This window comes from Spinacia oleracea, chromosome 2 (genome assembly GCF_020520425.1).
Source record: "Spinacia oleracea cultivar Varoflay chromosome 2, BTI_SOV_V1, whole genome shotgun sequence".
Taxonomy (NCBI): domain Eukaryota; kingdom Viridiplantae; phylum Streptophyta; class Magnoliopsida; order Caryophyllales; family Amaranthaceae; genus Spinacia; species Spinacia oleracea.
The window spans coordinates 96,758,005-96,776,578 of NC_079488.1; the positions used below are offsets into that span (position 1 = coordinate 96,758,005).

General features: G+C 43.1%; 2 protein-coding genes across 2 annotated transcripts; one reads left to right on the plus strand and one right to left on the minus strand.

The window, feature by feature from the left end:
• Positions 1–9,395: 9,395 nt before the first annotated feature.
• LOC110787608 (lysM domain receptor-like kinase 3) lies at positions 9,396–12,818 on the plus strand. Its single transcript, XM_021992231.2, has 2 exons — positions 9,396–11,496; positions 12,480–12,818. The coding sequence occupies exon 1, from the start codon at positions 9,609–9,611 to the stop codon at positions 10,866–10,868; it is 1,260 nt and encodes a 419-aa protein (XP_021847923.1). The 5' UTR covers positions 9,396–9,608; the 3' UTR covers positions 10,869–11,496; positions 12,480–12,818.
• A 51-nt stretch (positions 12,819–12,869) lies between these two features.
• LOC110787583 (uncharacterized) lies at positions 12,870–15,019 on the minus strand. Its single transcript, XM_021992212.2, has 2 exons — positions 13,555–15,019; positions 12,870–13,480 (listed from the first exon to the last, which is right to left on the minus strand). Exons 1-2 carry the CDS (start codon positions 14,731–14,733, stop codon positions 13,142–13,144), a joined length of 1,518 nt encoding a protein of 505 aa, XP_021847904.1. The 5' UTR covers positions 14,734–15,019; the 3' UTR covers positions 12,870–13,141.
• Between the last annotated feature and the right edge of the window lie 3,555 nt (positions 15,020–18,574).

Sequence of the window (18,574 nt, forward strand, 5' to 3'; positions counted from 1 at the left end):
AAATGACGAGGCGTACCTTATCAAGTGCAACACTCATATAAAAATGGCTCGTCATAAAAAAGGACGCCCGTCTCGAAAATGACGAGGCGTACCCTATCAACCACGAGTCACTTGTAAAAAAGGGGTGGGGGTGGCCCGTCTTAAAAGGTGACGAGGCGCACCTTGGCAACCACAGGAAAAACACTCACAAAGGGGCCCGTCATTAAAAAGTGACGAGGCCAACATTAGCAAACATGGGTCACATGTCAGGATATCGGCTCGTCACTAAATAGACGTCCACTATAGACAATGGACGAAGGAAGCTTAACTTGCAAAAAACAACCTAAGAGAATACTCACCTTCTCCTCCAACTCGGCCTTGGCTTTCTGCATCTTGGCCTCATAGATGTCCGCCATCCAATCGGTCATATCGCCTTTCCCGGTATCCACCGCCGACAACTTGCTCATTCCTTCCTCTGAGAACAAAAGAAATCCAAAGTTAGAAAAATGAATAAGACCAAGGCAGAGCGGCACATAAATTGGCATACAACCTCGAGTCATGGAATATCCTAAGCCTACGGCCGCTAGAAAAGCCTCGTTCCGAAACTGGCTAATGTGCGGCAACCACTCGACCGGCACATGGAAACTCTTATCCACTGTTAAGTGGTAAGTGTTGGCCCTGAACAGGACCATTATCTGATCCCACTCTTCGGCAGTAAGGGGTGGAAGGGGCTCGTCACGATCCATGAAGTTGGCGTTACAGTTCCAACGGCTCATTTGCTCATACATCTCCTGGTCGTCCGTGTAAAACACGACCCACCTCTTCCTCCACATATGCCACTTGCTGAGCTTGCCGACCACTGTCTGGTAGGTACCACGGCTGCTCAGATTAAACCACCCTTTGGCGGCACTGGGGGAACGAGAGAGGGAGACCAGATGCAGAAAGGCATTGAAGGACGGCTCCACGTCGTTCAGCGCACATTTGGCAATGTAGCCAAAGATATCCGCCCATGAGTTGGGGGTCAGCTGGGCCACCCCAATATTAAAACCATCTAACACCTCCACAACGAAGGGGTGTGGAGGGAATCTCATGCCGAGTTTGATTGACGCGGCATACACAGGGAATTCTCCCTCGGCAAGCAGGCTGACGGTCGAGTCCAGACCGGCCGGCACGCGCATTTGGTACCCTTCCCCCACGCAGAGGTCATCCCTCATCTTGGCTCCGTGCCTGTCTAGCCACCGCATCCAGCCCACGTCTGGGTGAATTTCTGACGGAAGCAATTGGGCCTCCTCCCGTCCTCTGGGCCTAATAAGCTGGGGAGCAGCTTCTTGCTCCTCGGCGGCCGATGACAATGGAGCGACGCTTGGCTCCCCCACTGCCTGGCTCGCTGTACCCTCCGACGAGCTTGCCGCCTGCTCCCCCGCCTCGACGTACTCGTCGATCTCTTGAAAGAATTCGGCAAATTCTTCGTCGACTGCCGAGGCGGTGGAAGAATATCTCTCCCTAGGAGGTGTCGATGCTCCTTCCCGCAAGCGCAGGCGCGTAGGATCTGCCGTTTGCTTGGTTCTAGCCATGCCTTCTGCATAGTGAACGAAGCACGGCTTAGGGGTGACCAACAATGAAGAAAAAGACGCGATTGGACGTCCGCCCCGACAAAAGATGAACGGCGGAAAAATCTTAAATGAAACCTTTAAACCCTTACCTAGTACTAAGAGGTCGGCCGCTAACAAAGAGAAAAATGACGAGAGGATAACAAAAACAAGAATGGCGAAAACTAACCTTGAAAGATCTGCGAAGTACTTGGTGAAGAACAGGATGAGTATCGCGAAGAACGGGATGAATTTCGCGAAGAACAGGATGAGTTTGACGAGGAAAAGGATGAGTCTCGTGGTGGCCGGAAATCGCCTGATGGTGGTAGGAACACGCCGGAAATCGCCTATGAAAGCTCTGTGAAAACGAAATGTAAAAAAATGAAATTTACCCCCCCCTCTATATATAGGGAGGGGCAAAATAGAGAAAGGTGACACGTGTCACCCCCTCAACACCTGACCCAAAGATGAAGATGCAAATCAAAGATCAAGAAGCGATACCCGGAAAGTGTTTCCAGAAATGCCCTTCTTGAGGGGCAAATGTTGTGGGCAAAATTACCATGCCTTCGTGCACCAATGAAGATGTGACACCTGGCACGTATTGCGCCCCCTAAGCAGAAATCATGCAAAGTCTACTCCGGGGCATGAGTATTAATCTAGGTATCTACAATGTATGTATTTAAGTATGTATAAATGTACGTATAAAACCTATACCTGGAAAAGGGCTTAATTAGTATGTATCCCAAGTGAATTACTAAGCACAATAGGCCCAAATAGCCCACTATTGCTACAAGGGATCAGAGAATTGTAAGGAGAAAGGACACGTGTCCTTTTCCCATTCCCCAGCCAATCATGTAAGGGGAATATTAGGTCATTCCCACAAAAACCTAGTACTATAAATATTCCCACTTCCCTAGAAAAAGGGGTCACAATCAATACATTCTAGAGCAATTGCTGCTCTGCCTTCTCTCTACTTTCTCTCTCTATAAAAATACAATCTTGTTTAATCTTTAAAAGTTACCAAGAAACCTCCAAGGTATCTCACCGGAAAAACCCCACAACAGAACATAAGCTATAATCATCTGTTTACTTGATCAGTTGAACTCTGGCATCGAAAAATAACCCTAAACATAATAAGGATGACTAGTTTCACCTTATGTTAATGAGTATACATCAAGTGAAACAATTTAGAATTAGGAAATACATGGACAAGTGGGAGATTGAAGAAAATATGTCCTTGCTTCAAATATGCATTTAATGTTTTTATGCGAAGTCTAGTAAATGCGGTTCAGATTAATTAATGAGTTAATTATATAGTGAGATCAAGTGATCGGAATGCCTAGTTGTAGGCCGCTTTAGATCAAATGGAATTAATATAATTAATTACACAACTTACACTTAATTGTATTCATGGGGTCGCACAAGTAGTATGTGAACGGATCAAACATTTAGACGAACAAAATAATATTCGGTAAAAAGTCTAGAAGTCGTATGTATTCGAAAATGATGGATGTTGGGCTCAGTGGGCCAACCGAAAAAAAACGAAAATATTACCTGAAACGGAAATATTGCTGAAAATGGAATATTACCGGAAACAAAAACATTTTCTGAATCAGATATAATATTGCAATGAAAATAGAATCGGAAACACGAATCTCGAACCATGAGCAGGAAGCACAGGACATAGGCCGCATGCACGCGTCCATGGTCGAAGCAATGCTGCAACAAGTGCATGGTGTCACGGATGGCCTCCCACAACATCTCATGTGGCAGCATGCAAGGCAACAAGCATCGCAAGGCAACGCGGTGCACCGCCAAGGGTGGCGGCAAGGTCGTTGGGCACCATCGGGCAACGCGATGGTCCATCGGATAATGGGTCGTTTGGGGGACCAAACGATATCCAAATGGGCTGAAACTTGGGGGTCCCATGTATTTTGGCCCAATTAAGACAATGGTCGGGCCATATTTTGGGTTTGAGGCCCGGATGGGCCCGGTTTACAGCAGCTATGCACGAGAGTGCACCGGAAACTTCTAGATGGGTCCGGAAGTGTGTAGCTTGCTTGGATGATGATGGTTCTAGATGGGAAGGGTCTAGAACCTTGCTGTACATATTAGGGAGAGTATTCTAGAGACCTCCATGTATAGAGGGTTCCCTTTGGAGATGGGAACATTCTAGAATAGTGTAGGGTATTCTTTGTAAAGAGTAGTGTAGAATATTCTAGAGTGTAGAATGTTCTAGGCTAGGGACTTGGGTGCCTATAAATAGGCTTCCCCATTCATTTGTACAAATCAACCAACACAAGTGTATTCATTCTCAAGCAATAGAAAAACCTTTCCAAACTCTCTTGCTTACAAAGTTTCCTTACTTAGCCATTTTCGTAGCACACTTAGCATAGCTAAAACATCGGGTAGCATAGCTAAAGCGTGCAAAAGGCTTGGAAATAGTCAGCACTTGACACGTGGTATCAGAGCGGGAACGTTCGTTGGGACGCAACATCGTTGTCGTTGAAGTGCTAGCTGTTGTGTGGACGAAATTCTGATCGGAGGGCTGATCGGATGGCATCGATCAAGGATAGTGTTGGTGCATCTGGCGTGGTGGAGGATCCCACCAAGAAGAGGAAGCCATCGACCACAGATCTTGATGGTCGCTTGGATAAAGTGCAGCTGGCGACAGCGGACCTCGTCGACAGCATGGGAATTGCGGAGCAGCAACTCGAAGAGTTGAAAGGGCTTGCTGCTAGCCATGGGCAAGACATCGAGGGGTTCGATAGTCGAGTCCAAGTGTTGGAGTTGGGGGCTACGACGGCGGCCGAGGAGGCAAGGGAAGCCGTGAACGTCCTCATTAATGAGGTTGCTGCCACACTTCGGGGAGAGGTGGCACAACTAAGGGATGCCATTATGGGGCGTTACAATGCCATGAAGGAGCAACTAGAATCCGTCAAGGGGGACGTGGTTCTACTAAAGGCGGCAGTGGCCGGGGGTGCTACTATGCGGGAGGGACCAAGGATGAAGGTTCCGGAGCCGTCTAAGTTCGAGGGCAAGCGTGACTCGAAGGCTATCGATAATTTCTTGTGGAGCATCGAGAGATACTTCGAGGCCATGCATTTGGATGACGATGCTACAAGAATCTCCACCGCCACCATGTACTTTTCGGAGGATGCCATCCTTTGGTGGAGGAGGCGTGAGTTGGACATCCAGAAGGGTCTTTGCTCGATCAAGACGTGGGACGAGTTCAAGGCCGACTTCAAGAGGCAGTTCTATCCGGAGAATTCCGAAGAAATCGCGATGAAGAAGCTGCGTGGGTTGAAGCATATCGGATCAATCAAGGAGTATGTGAAGGAGTTTACTTCACTCATGCTAGAGATATCGGATCTTCCGGAGAAGACCCAACTCATTTACTTTATGGATGGGCTACAACGATGGGCGGAGCAAGAGGTGCGGCGACGAGGAGCCAAGGATCTTGCCGAGGCCATAGCAGTGGCAGAGTCCCTATATGAGTTGCCAAGTTCGAGACGGGACAAGGGTCGGAGGTTTGAGGAGGACGAAGGCGACGAGGAAGCATCGCATCAACCGAGGGCCAAGCATGCGGAGCATGGAAAGGATAAGGCCCAAGCGAAGAGGGACAGTCGTGACGGAGGTAAGTCGTTTAGGCCTTTGAAATGTTATCTTTGTGAAGGTGAACATTTTGCAAGGAACTGCCCCGTCCGACCAAAGTTGGAAAAGATGAGTGCCATGGTCGGCACTACGGAGGAGGAGCCAACTGCCGAGAGAAGGCTAGGGGCGATGCAAGTGGACGAGGAGGTCCAGCTCGCAAACATGAGGCTCCGTAATGATGGGGTCGTGGAAAGCAGGCCTAAGGACATAGTCGTGCCACGGGAGATGGCACCCACGACAATGAAGGGAGCGAGCATCAAGTCGGGTGGAAACTTGATGGTCGTGCACGGAGAAGTGAACGAGGAACCAAGTCGGGTGCTCGTTGATACAGGGGCAACCCACAACTTTCTTGCGCGGGGAGCAGCCAAGAAACTAGGGGTGAAGTTCACTCGGGTCGGCGGCGAGATGAAGGCCGTCAATTCAAAGGCAACGCTGGTCTACGGCAAGGCATGGGACGTCCATATCCGCTTGGGGAAGTGGAAGGGCAAGGTCGACTTTATGGTGGTCGACATGGATGATGAGGATGTGGTGCTAGGCATGGAGTTCCTAGACTCGGTCCTACCATTTCGAGTGGGTGATGGCGTGCTAACCATCACACACAAGGGCAGCGACGTCGACATTCGACTCGCAAGGGACAAGGAAGAATGCATGAGAATCTCTTCCTTGAAGGCTCGTGCAACGGCAACCAAGGGACGTCCAAGGAAAAGGGACGTGTGGTTCGGGTCATGGGCACGAGAGACAGCTGATCGTGTGAAGCTCCATGGGAGGAGCAAGGAAGGTAGGCATGGTGCCTATCGTATGGGCGAGGTGCCCAAGGTTGGGGTCGTGCAGCGGCAAAGCATTGGACGAGGTGCATGGTACGGGTCGTGTGCACGCACAACGGGATGTCTTGACGAGGGCGTCAAGAATTTAGGTGGGGGAGAATGTCACGGATGGCCTCCCACACCATCGGATGTGGCAGCATGCAAGGCAACAAGCATCGCAAGGCAACGCGGTGCACCGCCAAGGGTGGCGGCAAGGTCGTTGGGCACCATCGGGCAACGCGATGGTCCATCGGATAATGGGTCGTTTGGGGGACCAAACGATATCCAAATGGTCTGAAACTTTGGGGTCTCATGTATTTTGGCCCAATGAAGACAATGGTTGGGCCATATTTTGGGTTTGAGGCCCGGATGGGCCCGGTTTACAGCAGCTATGCACGAGAGTGCACCGAAAACTTCTAGATGGGTCCGGAAGTGTGTAGCTTGCTTGGATGATGATGGTTCTAGATGGGAAGGGTCTAGAACCTTGCTGTACAGATTAGGGAGAGTATTCTAGAGACCTCCATGTATAGAGGGTTCCCTTTGGAGGTGGGAACATTCTAGAATAGTGTAGGGTATTCTTTGTAAAGAGTAGTGTAGAATATTCTAGAGTGTAGAATGTTCTAGGCTAGGGACTTGGGTGCCTATAAATAGGCTTCCCCATTCATTTGTACAAATCATCCAACACAAGTGTATTCATTCTCAAGCAATAGAAAAACCTTTCCAAACTCTCTTGCTTACAAAGTTTCCTTACTTAGCCATTTTCGTAGCACACTTAGCATAGCTAAAACATCGGGTAGCCTTGACTAGTGATCCGACGGGACTGTGACGCTAGTGGGCAGCGTGCAAAAGGCTTGGAAATAGTCAGCACGTGACAATGGGCTACCTAGCGCACATGCCCATGAGCACACAAAGTAGCAGCATGGGCACAGTACGCATGCGCATCTCAACGCATGCGACGCGCATGCACATCACATGGGCGGGCGTGCCATATGCTTGGGCCTCAAGTCATTTGCCGCTCATGTAACTTGCGGCAATCCACTCCTTTCCGTGTGCAAGGAGTGTGTGGGTTTTTGTGTTGTTTCCTAATTCAACGAAAGGTAGAATTGTATTTTGGATAGACTTCCTAAATCCTAGTTCTACCGGAATTCTATTCCTAATTGAATTATAGTTTTCCTACTTCTATAAATATAGACCTAGGGCTCTATATTTAAGTGAGAACCCGAATCCTATACACTTTACCTTGACTATTAATCTAATCTAGTAATACCAAGGCGGGTATGAACATACTGTGATTACCTTGGAGGGTCGGCGTTTGGAGTAAAAAACTAGGTTCTTGTTTGATTCGGGCGTAGCTTAGGGAAGAAACGCATCACTTATGTATGGTTTCCTAATTATGCTAATTGTTTATGTGATTATACTTGGATCTTGGCATTTAGGTTTATTCCGCAAGACGATTAGATTGTCCATAACCTAAAACAATAAAATCTATCGAATGGTGAAATGGAATTTAGGATGAAACTCACAAAACTTTAGAAGTGTCTGGTTAGGATCAAGAATCATCTGGAGTTGTATTACCCCGCGTAGATCGCAAAGTTATAGGGTTCAGCCAGATAGATACGACATGATCATGATGAATGAAAGCCATGAAATTCTATTGCTAGATAACGATGAGCCTGCGACCTTGCAAACAAGTTATCACTAACCCTAGATCCAATTAAGGAATGGCGAGGATCCATGCAATCCGAAATAGACTCCATGTCAAACCAAGCATGAGATTTGGTCGATTGTCATATGGCTATCAAGCCATAGGGTTTTCAAGTTAAAAAAGGACAAAGATGGAAAACTAGAAGTTTTTAAAGTTAGATTGGTTGCAAAAGGGTACATGCAAGTCCACGATATGGATTATGATGAAACATTTTCACTAGTTGCAATGCTAAAGTCCGTTCGAATCATTTTAGCAAACGATGCATATTACGATTATGAAATATGACAAATGGATGTCAAAATTGCCTTCTTAAACAGCGTTTTAACATATACTGTGTTTATGACACAACTTGAGGGCTTTGAGGATCCAAAGACTTCTAAAAAGATATGCAAGCTTAAGAAAACAATTTATAGGTTAAAGCAAGTATCAAGGAGCTGATACATACGTTTTGATGAATCAGTAAGCAAGTTTGACTTTATCAAGAATGCAGACGAATCTTGTGTATTCAACAAGGTTAGTGGAAGAAATATTTCTTACCTAGTATTGTATGACGACGACATATTATTTGTCTGGAATAACATTCTTATGTTGTATTCTGTCAAGATTTGGCTTGGGAAATGTTTTTCGATCAAGTATCTAGGAGAAGCACAATACCTACTAGGCATCAGGATCTCAAAATAGATCGATCTTATAAATATTTTTTCATTGTTGAAGTATATATGTTAGAGTTGATGTAATTTTTTTAAGATATAAAGTATTCATCTATTAGCTTAGTCACTCGATACCCCCATTTCATCTGTTGATGACAGATGGATGGATGGATGGATGGATGGATGGATGGATGGATGGGGGTGACACATTGATGTGGATGATGGATTAAGCGGGTGACATGGTGGAGCCATTCGAAAAACATATGGATGTTGGTGAAGATTGACTCGGTATAAATCTGGCCCATTAACATCCCTAGTCCGCATGTAGCTAATGGATAGGGCATGGGTCAAGCTTGTCAAGGCACACATGATTAGCACGATGCACAACCCATATCCATCTCACGATTTAGATTGTACACCCAAATGCATTCATACTATTCTTTTTCCCAAATATTACCTACAACATTCTACTCAATCTATTTTTTATGTTATTTTTTTTCTCATAATTTTCCAGTTAATTAACCTGTTCTTTTATTCATCTTTTCTTACATCATACCACTCAATCTTTTTTTTTTCTTTTTAATTTTCTACATTTCACTTTTCCCATATTTATTCTACTTTTCAATCATTGATCTTGGTTGTTATAAAATGCGTAAGTGTACCTATTATTTTAAAACGGACAAAATACTCCCTCCGTTTCTTTTTGGTCTTTACATTTGGCCTTTTGCATGTTTATTAACCTCTAATTAATGTGCATTGAGATTCCTCTATTTTTTTTATTTAAACAAGGAAAATTAGGTTTATTTATAATGTTTTCACTTTTATTAAAAACATGATTTGGAAAATGAGAAAAAATTAGTGCCCCAATAAAAAAAAATGTGAGAGATTTGACCAAATGAATTTTATTGATTAAAATAATCATTGGACACAAATTTTGATAAAAGTAAAACGTAAAGAACAAAAAGAAACGGATCCAGTAATATCTACCCGTAATCTTTGATAAAGAAACATGAGTCGTCTCCTTGGGCAAGCTGGAATCTTCTCCCAAGTTTCCTCTTCTCTTGTGTCACGGGAATGTTTGACCAACTACTTCTCCTACTCCTTCCTCCATTCCTCTGTTTCATCAAATCATCAAACTTCATTTTTTTTTTAATGTCATTCCGAGTTTCAAAATCCCCATGTTCCATTTTCATTCTTCACTATAATACAAAAACCCAGATTTAATCTAATGTGTTTCTCTATGTTCAGATCAAAATCTAAGAACTCAAGCATCATTCAACCCGGAAAATTCACCCCATCAAATACAAATATTAATCCTACTGCACTAAATTCACCCTCAAGCAGAAGCCACAGCCAAAGCAAAAGCAGAAGCAACGAATTCAACTCAAAATCATCTTCAATTTCCAGCAGGGCTTCGTTATCAAGTCTCAAAGATTCACTCCCTGAAAATCCCCATATTTATGATCTCTCTGAAATTCGATCTGCAACCAGCAATTTCCTGTTGAGACCCTTTTCATCTTCCTCTTCTTCAACCTCTTGGAAATGTTTAATTGATAAGAAGCAATTGATTGTTACCCAGCGCAAGCTTCGACGGCCCATTGACAATTCGGAGCTTCGGCGAAAACTGTCTCTCCTCTGTAAGTCTCATCATGCTAGTTTGGTGAAGCTTCACGGTGCTTCAGTTAGTGGGAATTATTTATATCTTGTTTATGAGTTTATTTGTGGTGCAAATTTGAGTGATTGTTTGAGGAACCCTAGAAACCCTAATTTTACAGTTCTGTCGAATTGGATTTCCCGGGTTCAAATTATAGCTGGGATTGCTGATGGGTTAGATTATATGCATAATTGTGCTGGGTTTAAGAATGGTTTTATTCATAATCATGTTAAAAGTAGCTCAATTGTTATTTGTGAGGAGCCTGCTTTAGTTGCAAAGATTTGTCATTTTGGGACTGCCCAATTATGTGGAGAGGTTCCTGAGGCAATCAGTGGAGAAGATGATGATGATAGTTCGAATTACCATGTTTTGAAACGGGTGGGTAGCGCGGTGGGGAAGTTTGTGGGGACGAGAGGGTATATGTCGCCTGAGTTTCAGACGACAGGGATTCCCACATTGAAATCAGATGTTTTTGCCTTTGGGGTGGTGCTGTTAGAGTTATTGTCCGGTGAGGAGCCTATGAAGGTGCATGTTGATTCAGGAAGTGGGGCTTTTCGGAAGGTTTCTTTGATTGAAACAGCGAGAGAAGCGGTGGGAAGTGGAACTGGGAGGTTGAGACAGTGGGTTGATAGGAGGTTGAGAGACTCGTATCCAGTTGAGGTGGCGGATGGGTTGGCCCGGGTCGCATTAGAGTGTGTTCTTGAGGATCCTGGCAGAAGGCCAGACATGGGTCGAGTGGCTGGTTGGATTTCTAAGTATTACTTGGAGTCTAAAACCTGGGCTCAAAATATTGGTCTTCCTGATGAAATCACTGTTTCATTCGCCCCTCGGTGATACTTATGGATTGATGCGACACCGACATTTGAAATGTGCTGTTTTGTAAGTAAAAAACTGATTTTGTATATAGTGAAGTATTTGGATGAACTCTTGGTCCCTTGTAAATAATGATGGAGATGAGTGTAAAATATAATATAGCATTATAAGATAGCTGGTGCCTGGTGCGAGAGACCATGTCTATCAAGTTGGAGATCCTGACAACAGTGTGATGTGCTTCAAGAATGTAGGCCAATATTATGGAGCAATCACCAAATCAGGATTGTGTATCTCTAGACAATGACACTTACTGTTGATTGTCCGGGCTAAACTAGCTCATCCGCACATTATCCAAGTGTTATTAGTTTCTCAAGCTTTTTGCTTCTTCGGATCTGTTCACATTACATTGATTGTTTTCCTACTCAAAACCCTAGCAAGATATTATTTCTTGGACTTCTATGATATCAGATAAGTTGAAGATATCGTGTATTTGATGATCTCAAGTTACTCATAGCTTGGATGCGAGAGAAGGTCTTGAATCTATTTAAACTGACTTCAGTATGCTTGGCCCCCTGTCGCATCATCTTTGTTGGAGTTCTTACTGCTGCAGTGCAGCTTGTTATGCAAGCCTCGTGGACAAGGGCTTCAGGTACGAATTGAACACTTGCATCTCTTTGAGGTTTATTTTCTGTTCCGCTTAGAACATATTTTGTAGCACTTTTTTTTTATTGTTGAAAAGACGGAGTTACTTAAATAGCCGGGTTCATTTAAAAGCCGAATCAAATATTAACAAACTTGTGATGCCAACTAGGTAAAGTATTGAGGGGCTGGTACCCAAGACCTGGGTTTCAAATCCCGTCTACGTCATTTGTTACCTTGCCCTTTGTAGCTCTCTCTACACCAAAAAAAGTATTAACAAACTTGATTCCTGCCATAATGCCTTCAGCATCAACTCTTTCATGTATTTCTTTTACTAATCACTATGACATCCTTGTGTCCTGTTGCATTGCTTGTTTCTTTGGAAGATTATTTATAGTAGATTATTTGTAGTAGATTGTCATTGCATAATGAACTGTGTCAAATTAAGAATTAGCCTGTGGTATCGGAAGGACAGGAGTACAGGACTGCATACGTTTTCGAATCCCTACCCTGCTTAGTGCTTATGTGACATTTACATTGTACCCAACTATCTCTAGTTTGCTCAAATAAGGAATGACTGCTTAAGAGACATAAATAAAATACAATATTGTTCTTCCCTAACAATTGGCTGTAATAGGAATATGACAGTCTCCCAAATTCCAAGAGACGGAAGCGCTGTTATTTTTAGCCTGCCTTGATTCCTCTGCTCTTTTGCTGATTTGGTGAATGATCTGCAATTCCTATAACCCAGTAGGTTGGAGACTGTTATCTTCATACAACTGTAGGTCATATTATGTCCCCATCAGCTACAAAGAGCTTATATTGTATTGAACTTTCTTCAGCTTTTATATGTTGAAGCATTTCCATGACCTCTAAAACTTCCAGTTCACTATTGTATTGTTTTGTTTTAGAGTACGAGCAATCTATGTTTATATAGTGTATGATACGGAGTATATTATCTGTATCTTATTGAGTTCTCTCTAACCATGACAGGCACATGGACAACATTTAGATTACACGTTCATAATTGAGAAGCTCTTCACCTGTGTTTGTCGACCTCCTCCTCTGCTCAAGATGTTTGTTCACCTCCTCCGAGCCTCGGGCTAATATCCGGCATGTCAGGAACCTGGTTTAGGTTGGAACTTGGAACGGGATCATCGCCCATTAACTGTATAGTCTCTTTGGGGTATTGCGGTGGGAGTTTAGTCAATATTTGGATGTTTTTTCCTCCTTCCTCGCACAATTTTTGTTATTTTTATGACTGACATTTCCTTGTATTCCCTAATTGTACATATTGACATTTATATTACCAATTGAGCACGCTTCAATGAACTGCTTCATAAGTTCCGTCACATTTAGAATTTCAGTTGGAAACACAAGATGTAAAATTGCTACACCACATACAAGTAGTTAGAACTCGGAGAAATTGTAACATTACTACATCACAAATTCACAAGAAACTACAAATCCAAGACTAACTGTTATTCTGCACAAACTGCTACATCAAACCTGTTAGATTTTGCAAAACAAACAACAGAAAATACATCCCTAAACCCCTGGAAAAAGCCATATACATAGCATGATACAAACATATGGACATCCACCGAGTCACAGTTATAGCAAACTTCAAAACTTGATTCATATGTAATGGAAATTCAGCAAGTGTTTGCTCGAAGGCGTTGGCTAAGATAAACGAGATGCCAAGTGAGACCCATCAAAGTCATGATGTTCATAAGGGATGAGAATGAGTTGAGCTTCTTCAGTCTCTCATCTAGCCTGGCTAGCTTGGACTTGGCTTTATCTTCTTCAGATCTTCCCACAGGTGTGATGCTTTCCGGTGGTGTTGTGGTGGTGGTGGCGGCGGTCGTGGTGGTGGTTGTTGGAACAGGACCAGCAGAATCAGTGACCACAGTGTCTATGACTCTTGTAGGGGAGGCAGTACGGTTTCTTCCCCTCCCTTCCTCTTTCTCTAGTTTCATCCTGTCAAACATAGCCTGCACAAATAATCAAATTACACTTTATGCATGATTATGGTAAATTACATTAGTTAAGTTGTTGAATAGTTTACCTTAGTGGCACGAGGCTCCAAGAACAGCAAATTACCCAAAACAAAAAGTAGACTAGTCATAAGATTATAACCCTGAAGCATATGAGCCTTGTTATGAAACATGTTACCCCCGTGTCCCAGTAAATGTCCAAGTAAAGCCAACCCAATACTCCCCACCATTGCCTTAAAATAAACAGGGTAAATCTTACTCTGCACCATACCAAATTGCTGTCTTCCCAAAATCCCTGCTAATACATGGCTATTTATAAATGTCACCCACACTCCTATCCCATATGCTGTTGCAATCCCCATTAATTGAGCCACACCCAATACTGAACCCAATATCTCCTTCACTAAAACATACCCAATTGAACTTGTATACCACATTGCATCGCTTATAACTTCCTTCCCTCGCCTTGCGATATCGAAAAATTCTTTCTTCCCCTTCCTACCCTTTTCCTTAATCTTCTCCCCTGTTTCTTCCACCATTTCCTCTGTTTTCCCCTTCATTTTCTCCACCTTTTCTCTTGCAATTTCTCCTGTTTCTCTCACTTTTTCCCCTGTTTCTCTCATTTTCTCCCCTGTTTTTTCTTTTATTTTCTCCCCTGTTTCTCTTATCTTCTCACCTGTTTTATCCTTCACTCTCTCTGCAGCCTCCCCTGCTTTTCTCGCATTATCTCGAACACCCTCAGCGCTTTCCTCCGCCTTATGACCCGCCCTGGAAGCTAAATCCTTAGCCTTATACACTACATCCTCCACCACTTCCTCAACCGTCTCCTCCGCCTCGGCCGCCTTCTCTTTCGTCTTACTCCACACTCCAGCAATCTTATGCTTACACTTCCCATAAGCATCACATATAAGCTCCCTCGGCCGAGCCCCATGAGGCACATTTTGGTCCGTTACCACTTCACGAGCCTTCCCCTTCACGTCTTGGGCAACCCCCGCCACCGAAGCTGCTGCCCGGGAAATCTGCTCATCAATCGGGACCGAACCCGTACCTTCAGAAGACTTTGGTGAAGAAATAGAAACTTTTGTTTTTCCATCGCCGACGTCATCGCCGTATTCAACAACAACCGCTCTGTGGCCTCCTTTAACGATGATTTGGTCACTATTCCCACCGTTGTTTTGTGGATTTGGTGAGAATAACCCAGAAACTACAATTGAAGTTGCAATCAAACTTATAGCTAACAAATTCATCATTTTTGCACAACCTTTTTTTTTTTCTTCTTAATCTTACTCTGTTTTTCTTTCTCTGTTTTCTCAGATTTTCAGTTATTATTATTATATCAAAGCGGTTGGCGTCCCGGGTTTTTAATTGGGTTTCGGTGGTTCGGTTTATCGGGTAGGATTTAGGAAACGACTCGTGGCATTCTGGAGTCGTAAGACGGTGGCACGTAATGAAGTACGTGTCTGCTTTTTAATGATTTTATTTTTTCTTTTTGAAATTATACTTTTACTTTTTAGAAAGCGTGAGGAAGAAAATGGGTTTTTGCCATTTTGGGTTCAGGGCCATTTCAGTACTTCCCAATTTACATTGGGGTTAGTGTTGGGTTTGTTGTTCTAAACATAGTCCACTATGTACATTTGCACGGCTTGTACGGCTTGTGCCCAATATTGCTTAGCAGTTCCCATAACACAAGTAGAGAACTTTGCCATACTTATAGTCTTATATATAGATGGTCAACGTGGCGGGTTGGGTGGGTTGTGGGTGGGTGGGTTTGATGGGTCGTGGGTATGGGATAGTTGACACACAACCCACCTCAGTTAACCTAGGGTGGGTCGAGTCGTGGGCTGTGTCGGAAAAAATGGACACAGTACATGATGGATCGTGGGTTACGTGGATCGTGGGATGAGGTGGATTGTGCGGGTCGGGTGGTCTAAAGGGTTTGGTGGGTTACGACAGATGTGATTCTGGTGGGTCAGGTGGGTTTACTAGTGTTTTAGGATTGATTTGGATCATGTGGGTTTGGACGATGAATCAAGCGATAAAAAGTTATAAAAATTGTATGAACTAAATTAATTAATTTTTATGTTATTCGCTTACTCACATAAATGTGGTTAATGTATATTTACACAATAAAATTAGAATTTATTAGCATTTTAAACTTACAAATTTGTTTAAATTAGGATGAGTTTTGCGGGTTGGGTTAGGTGTGTAGGGTGTGCCGTGGCGGGTTGTGTCGGGTCCGATGGGGTGGGTCGAAATGGGCTGTGTTGAAAAAATCCGACCCACAACACATCAAAAAAATATTCAGGTTGGGTTGGGTTGTGTCATGGGTCATAAGTGTGTCCGACCCATGTGAAACACTATGGGTTGTGTCAGGGTAGGTTGAGTCAAACCCGACCCACTGGCCATCTCTAGTCTTATATGCACGCGATGCGTGCGCATGTATATGAACATTGAAAGGTCTCAGTTCATCAATGATTTATATTTGACTAAAAGAGAGATAGAATGATTATATTCAAATCACCTAATAACAATCATACTTCACAATCACTCACAAACCCTCATACCAAACTACGAGTCCGAATCCTCTGGAGTTTTAATAAAACTTTACAAGGTAGAGTTGTATCTAAACCATACATTTTAAAATCAATGGCTCATATTAGTGGTAAGGGAAAATCATGAGGTAGATATTGATGAGAAAAAATATGGAAGATTTTGGAAAGATAATATATGAGCCAATGATTTTTCATCCAATGGTTGATATTGTTCAACTCTACCTTGTAGAGTTATTTTAGAACTCTAGAGGATCCAAAACCCAAACTACAACATTAACAAAATTTGATGCCAAAAACTACAAGCACAATGTTGAAGTTGTCGTCGAGAGTTGGGAGTCGATAACATCATCAACGACTGAGAGATCGGTATATTTTATTTGACATTAATTCATTGACCATTCATCAAATAATTTTCTTGCGATTGCAATTTTTGTGAGAAAAAATATTATTCATATTAAGAATAGGACCTAAATAACATTTCAATTGTACTCCGTATAGTTTATAGTTATGTATAAGTTAAATGTTAATTCTCTGTACAGTAATAAGATAAAATTATGTACATACAAAATAGTGAAATGTTAACATTTCAAATTAAAATTGTAAAGTTTATCTCTATTATACTTCCTCTGTTCTTATTTACATGACACAATGAGGTTTTTGACACTATTCACACAAGCACCTTTGACTTCTTTTAGTGGTTTTTACATAAGAAAAAACATAATCGTTTGGGTCTTATTAGATTCGTATCAGTAAATATTATTTTAATATCAACTTTTTATAATTTTTTCCGATCCACAATTAGAGATATTAATGTTTGAAATTGTGTATTGGCAAACGTGTCTAAATAATTGTATTATTTAAAAAAGAACGGAGGAAGTATAAGGGAAGATGTGGGGTTATTAATTTCACTAATCACACTTTTGGTGTCCCGTATCTAAAAAACTAAACTACCCTCGGTTACTATTAATTGACTAAAAAATAACAGCTTCCCTATTAAGTTTTAATTTCGGTTGTGTTTTTCCTTTCTGAAAAAGATAAACAGTGACAAAGTTTGAACAGTTTAATTTAAATGTGTAAATTATAATTGAATTCTTAACATAACATTTCTTTTATTAAACGTTTTAAAATTGCGTCAATTTTTTGTAAGTATTTTTTTGTAAATATGGAAACAATGGGCTTCGAATGAAGGCCCTTTTGTATGTGTTGAAGATCTTGCTTGTTTGAATGAGTAGAGTCCGAATTCACCTGCACAAGAGCAAAGTCACTAGCCTCGGGGGTGTTTCCGAGGAAAGCCCCTCCGATGCCTAAGTAAGAACGATGCTCGGATTCTAGAGAGAAGTTCTCTAGAAGAGTAGTCTTAAGGCGATAAAATGGACGTACCTTGAGGTGTGAGCCTTGGCGGCCTATTTATAGTGTTTGCATAATAAATGCCCATAGGTCATTTATTGCTTTTGGGCCTTGGGCCTTGATGGATGGATGACTAGCCATTGGTAGGTTTGATGCTGTTTGTTTAGAGCCATTGGGCTTTGGACTTAGTGGCCCAATTGAGAATCAATTGGGAGCCCCAAACAACATGCCCCCCAGACCCGGTCCATTTAGAATTAAATGGGTGGGTTTCCAGCTGTCAGAAGTCCGAAAGTTCCCTCTCTTTTTTGAAAAGGGATGATTTGCATTGATGACAAGTGTTGGGAGTTGTATTGTGTCGTGGAGATCGTGGGTTGAGGAAGTTGATGCGCCCCTTTTCTTTTCTATAAATACTGGGTGCTTTGCTCTTTTCGAACTTTTTACTCCTTCTTTCAAACCCATTCTCTCTCTAAATTCCGGCGATCGCAGTGCAATTTGTTTCTTCAGATCTACGAAATTCGGCCAACTTTAGACTTCGGGAACTTGTGTTGTTCGTTTTATCGGCGAATTCCGCTTCGGAAAAAGGTAATTTGTTTCTGAGTTCTCCTTTTTTCTTCGTTCTTCCTTCTACCCCTCAATCTAAACCCTAGATCGAGATTTCGCGACCATGGCAAAGAATAGGGGCAAAAGCAAGTTCGTCGTTGGCTCCTCTAGTGAGAGGGAGAACGTGCCTTCGGGGAGGTTACCGAAAACTTCGAGGGGTCGGCCTTCGGCGAGGCCGTTGGAGAAGCGTTCGATTGGTTGGGATGCTTCTGAAGACGATGTAGTTGGTGGGTCTGGCGTGTCTGAACGCGCAACCTCTGGTGAGAGAGCTGGCTTTTCGGGTGCTCGTCGTCGTTACCCCGAGTTTCCAGTTCATTGGACGGAAGCTGATCCGAAGGGCAGGTATGCCTCAATTTTGCACGAGACCACCAAGATCGACGGTCCGTTGGAGAAATCGGTCAGCGGTGACTGGTTGGTGGAAGCGAAGTTGGGGAATTATCATCGGAAGGCCGAGGAGCTATACGGAATTCAGCATGCCTTGGGGTACTGGTGCGAGCTTCCTGAACAAGAGCGTCCTCGGGTGACTCATCCACCGAGGGGGTTCATTTCCGTGTACACTCATCATTTGGAGAATGGTCTCCGCTTTCCTTTG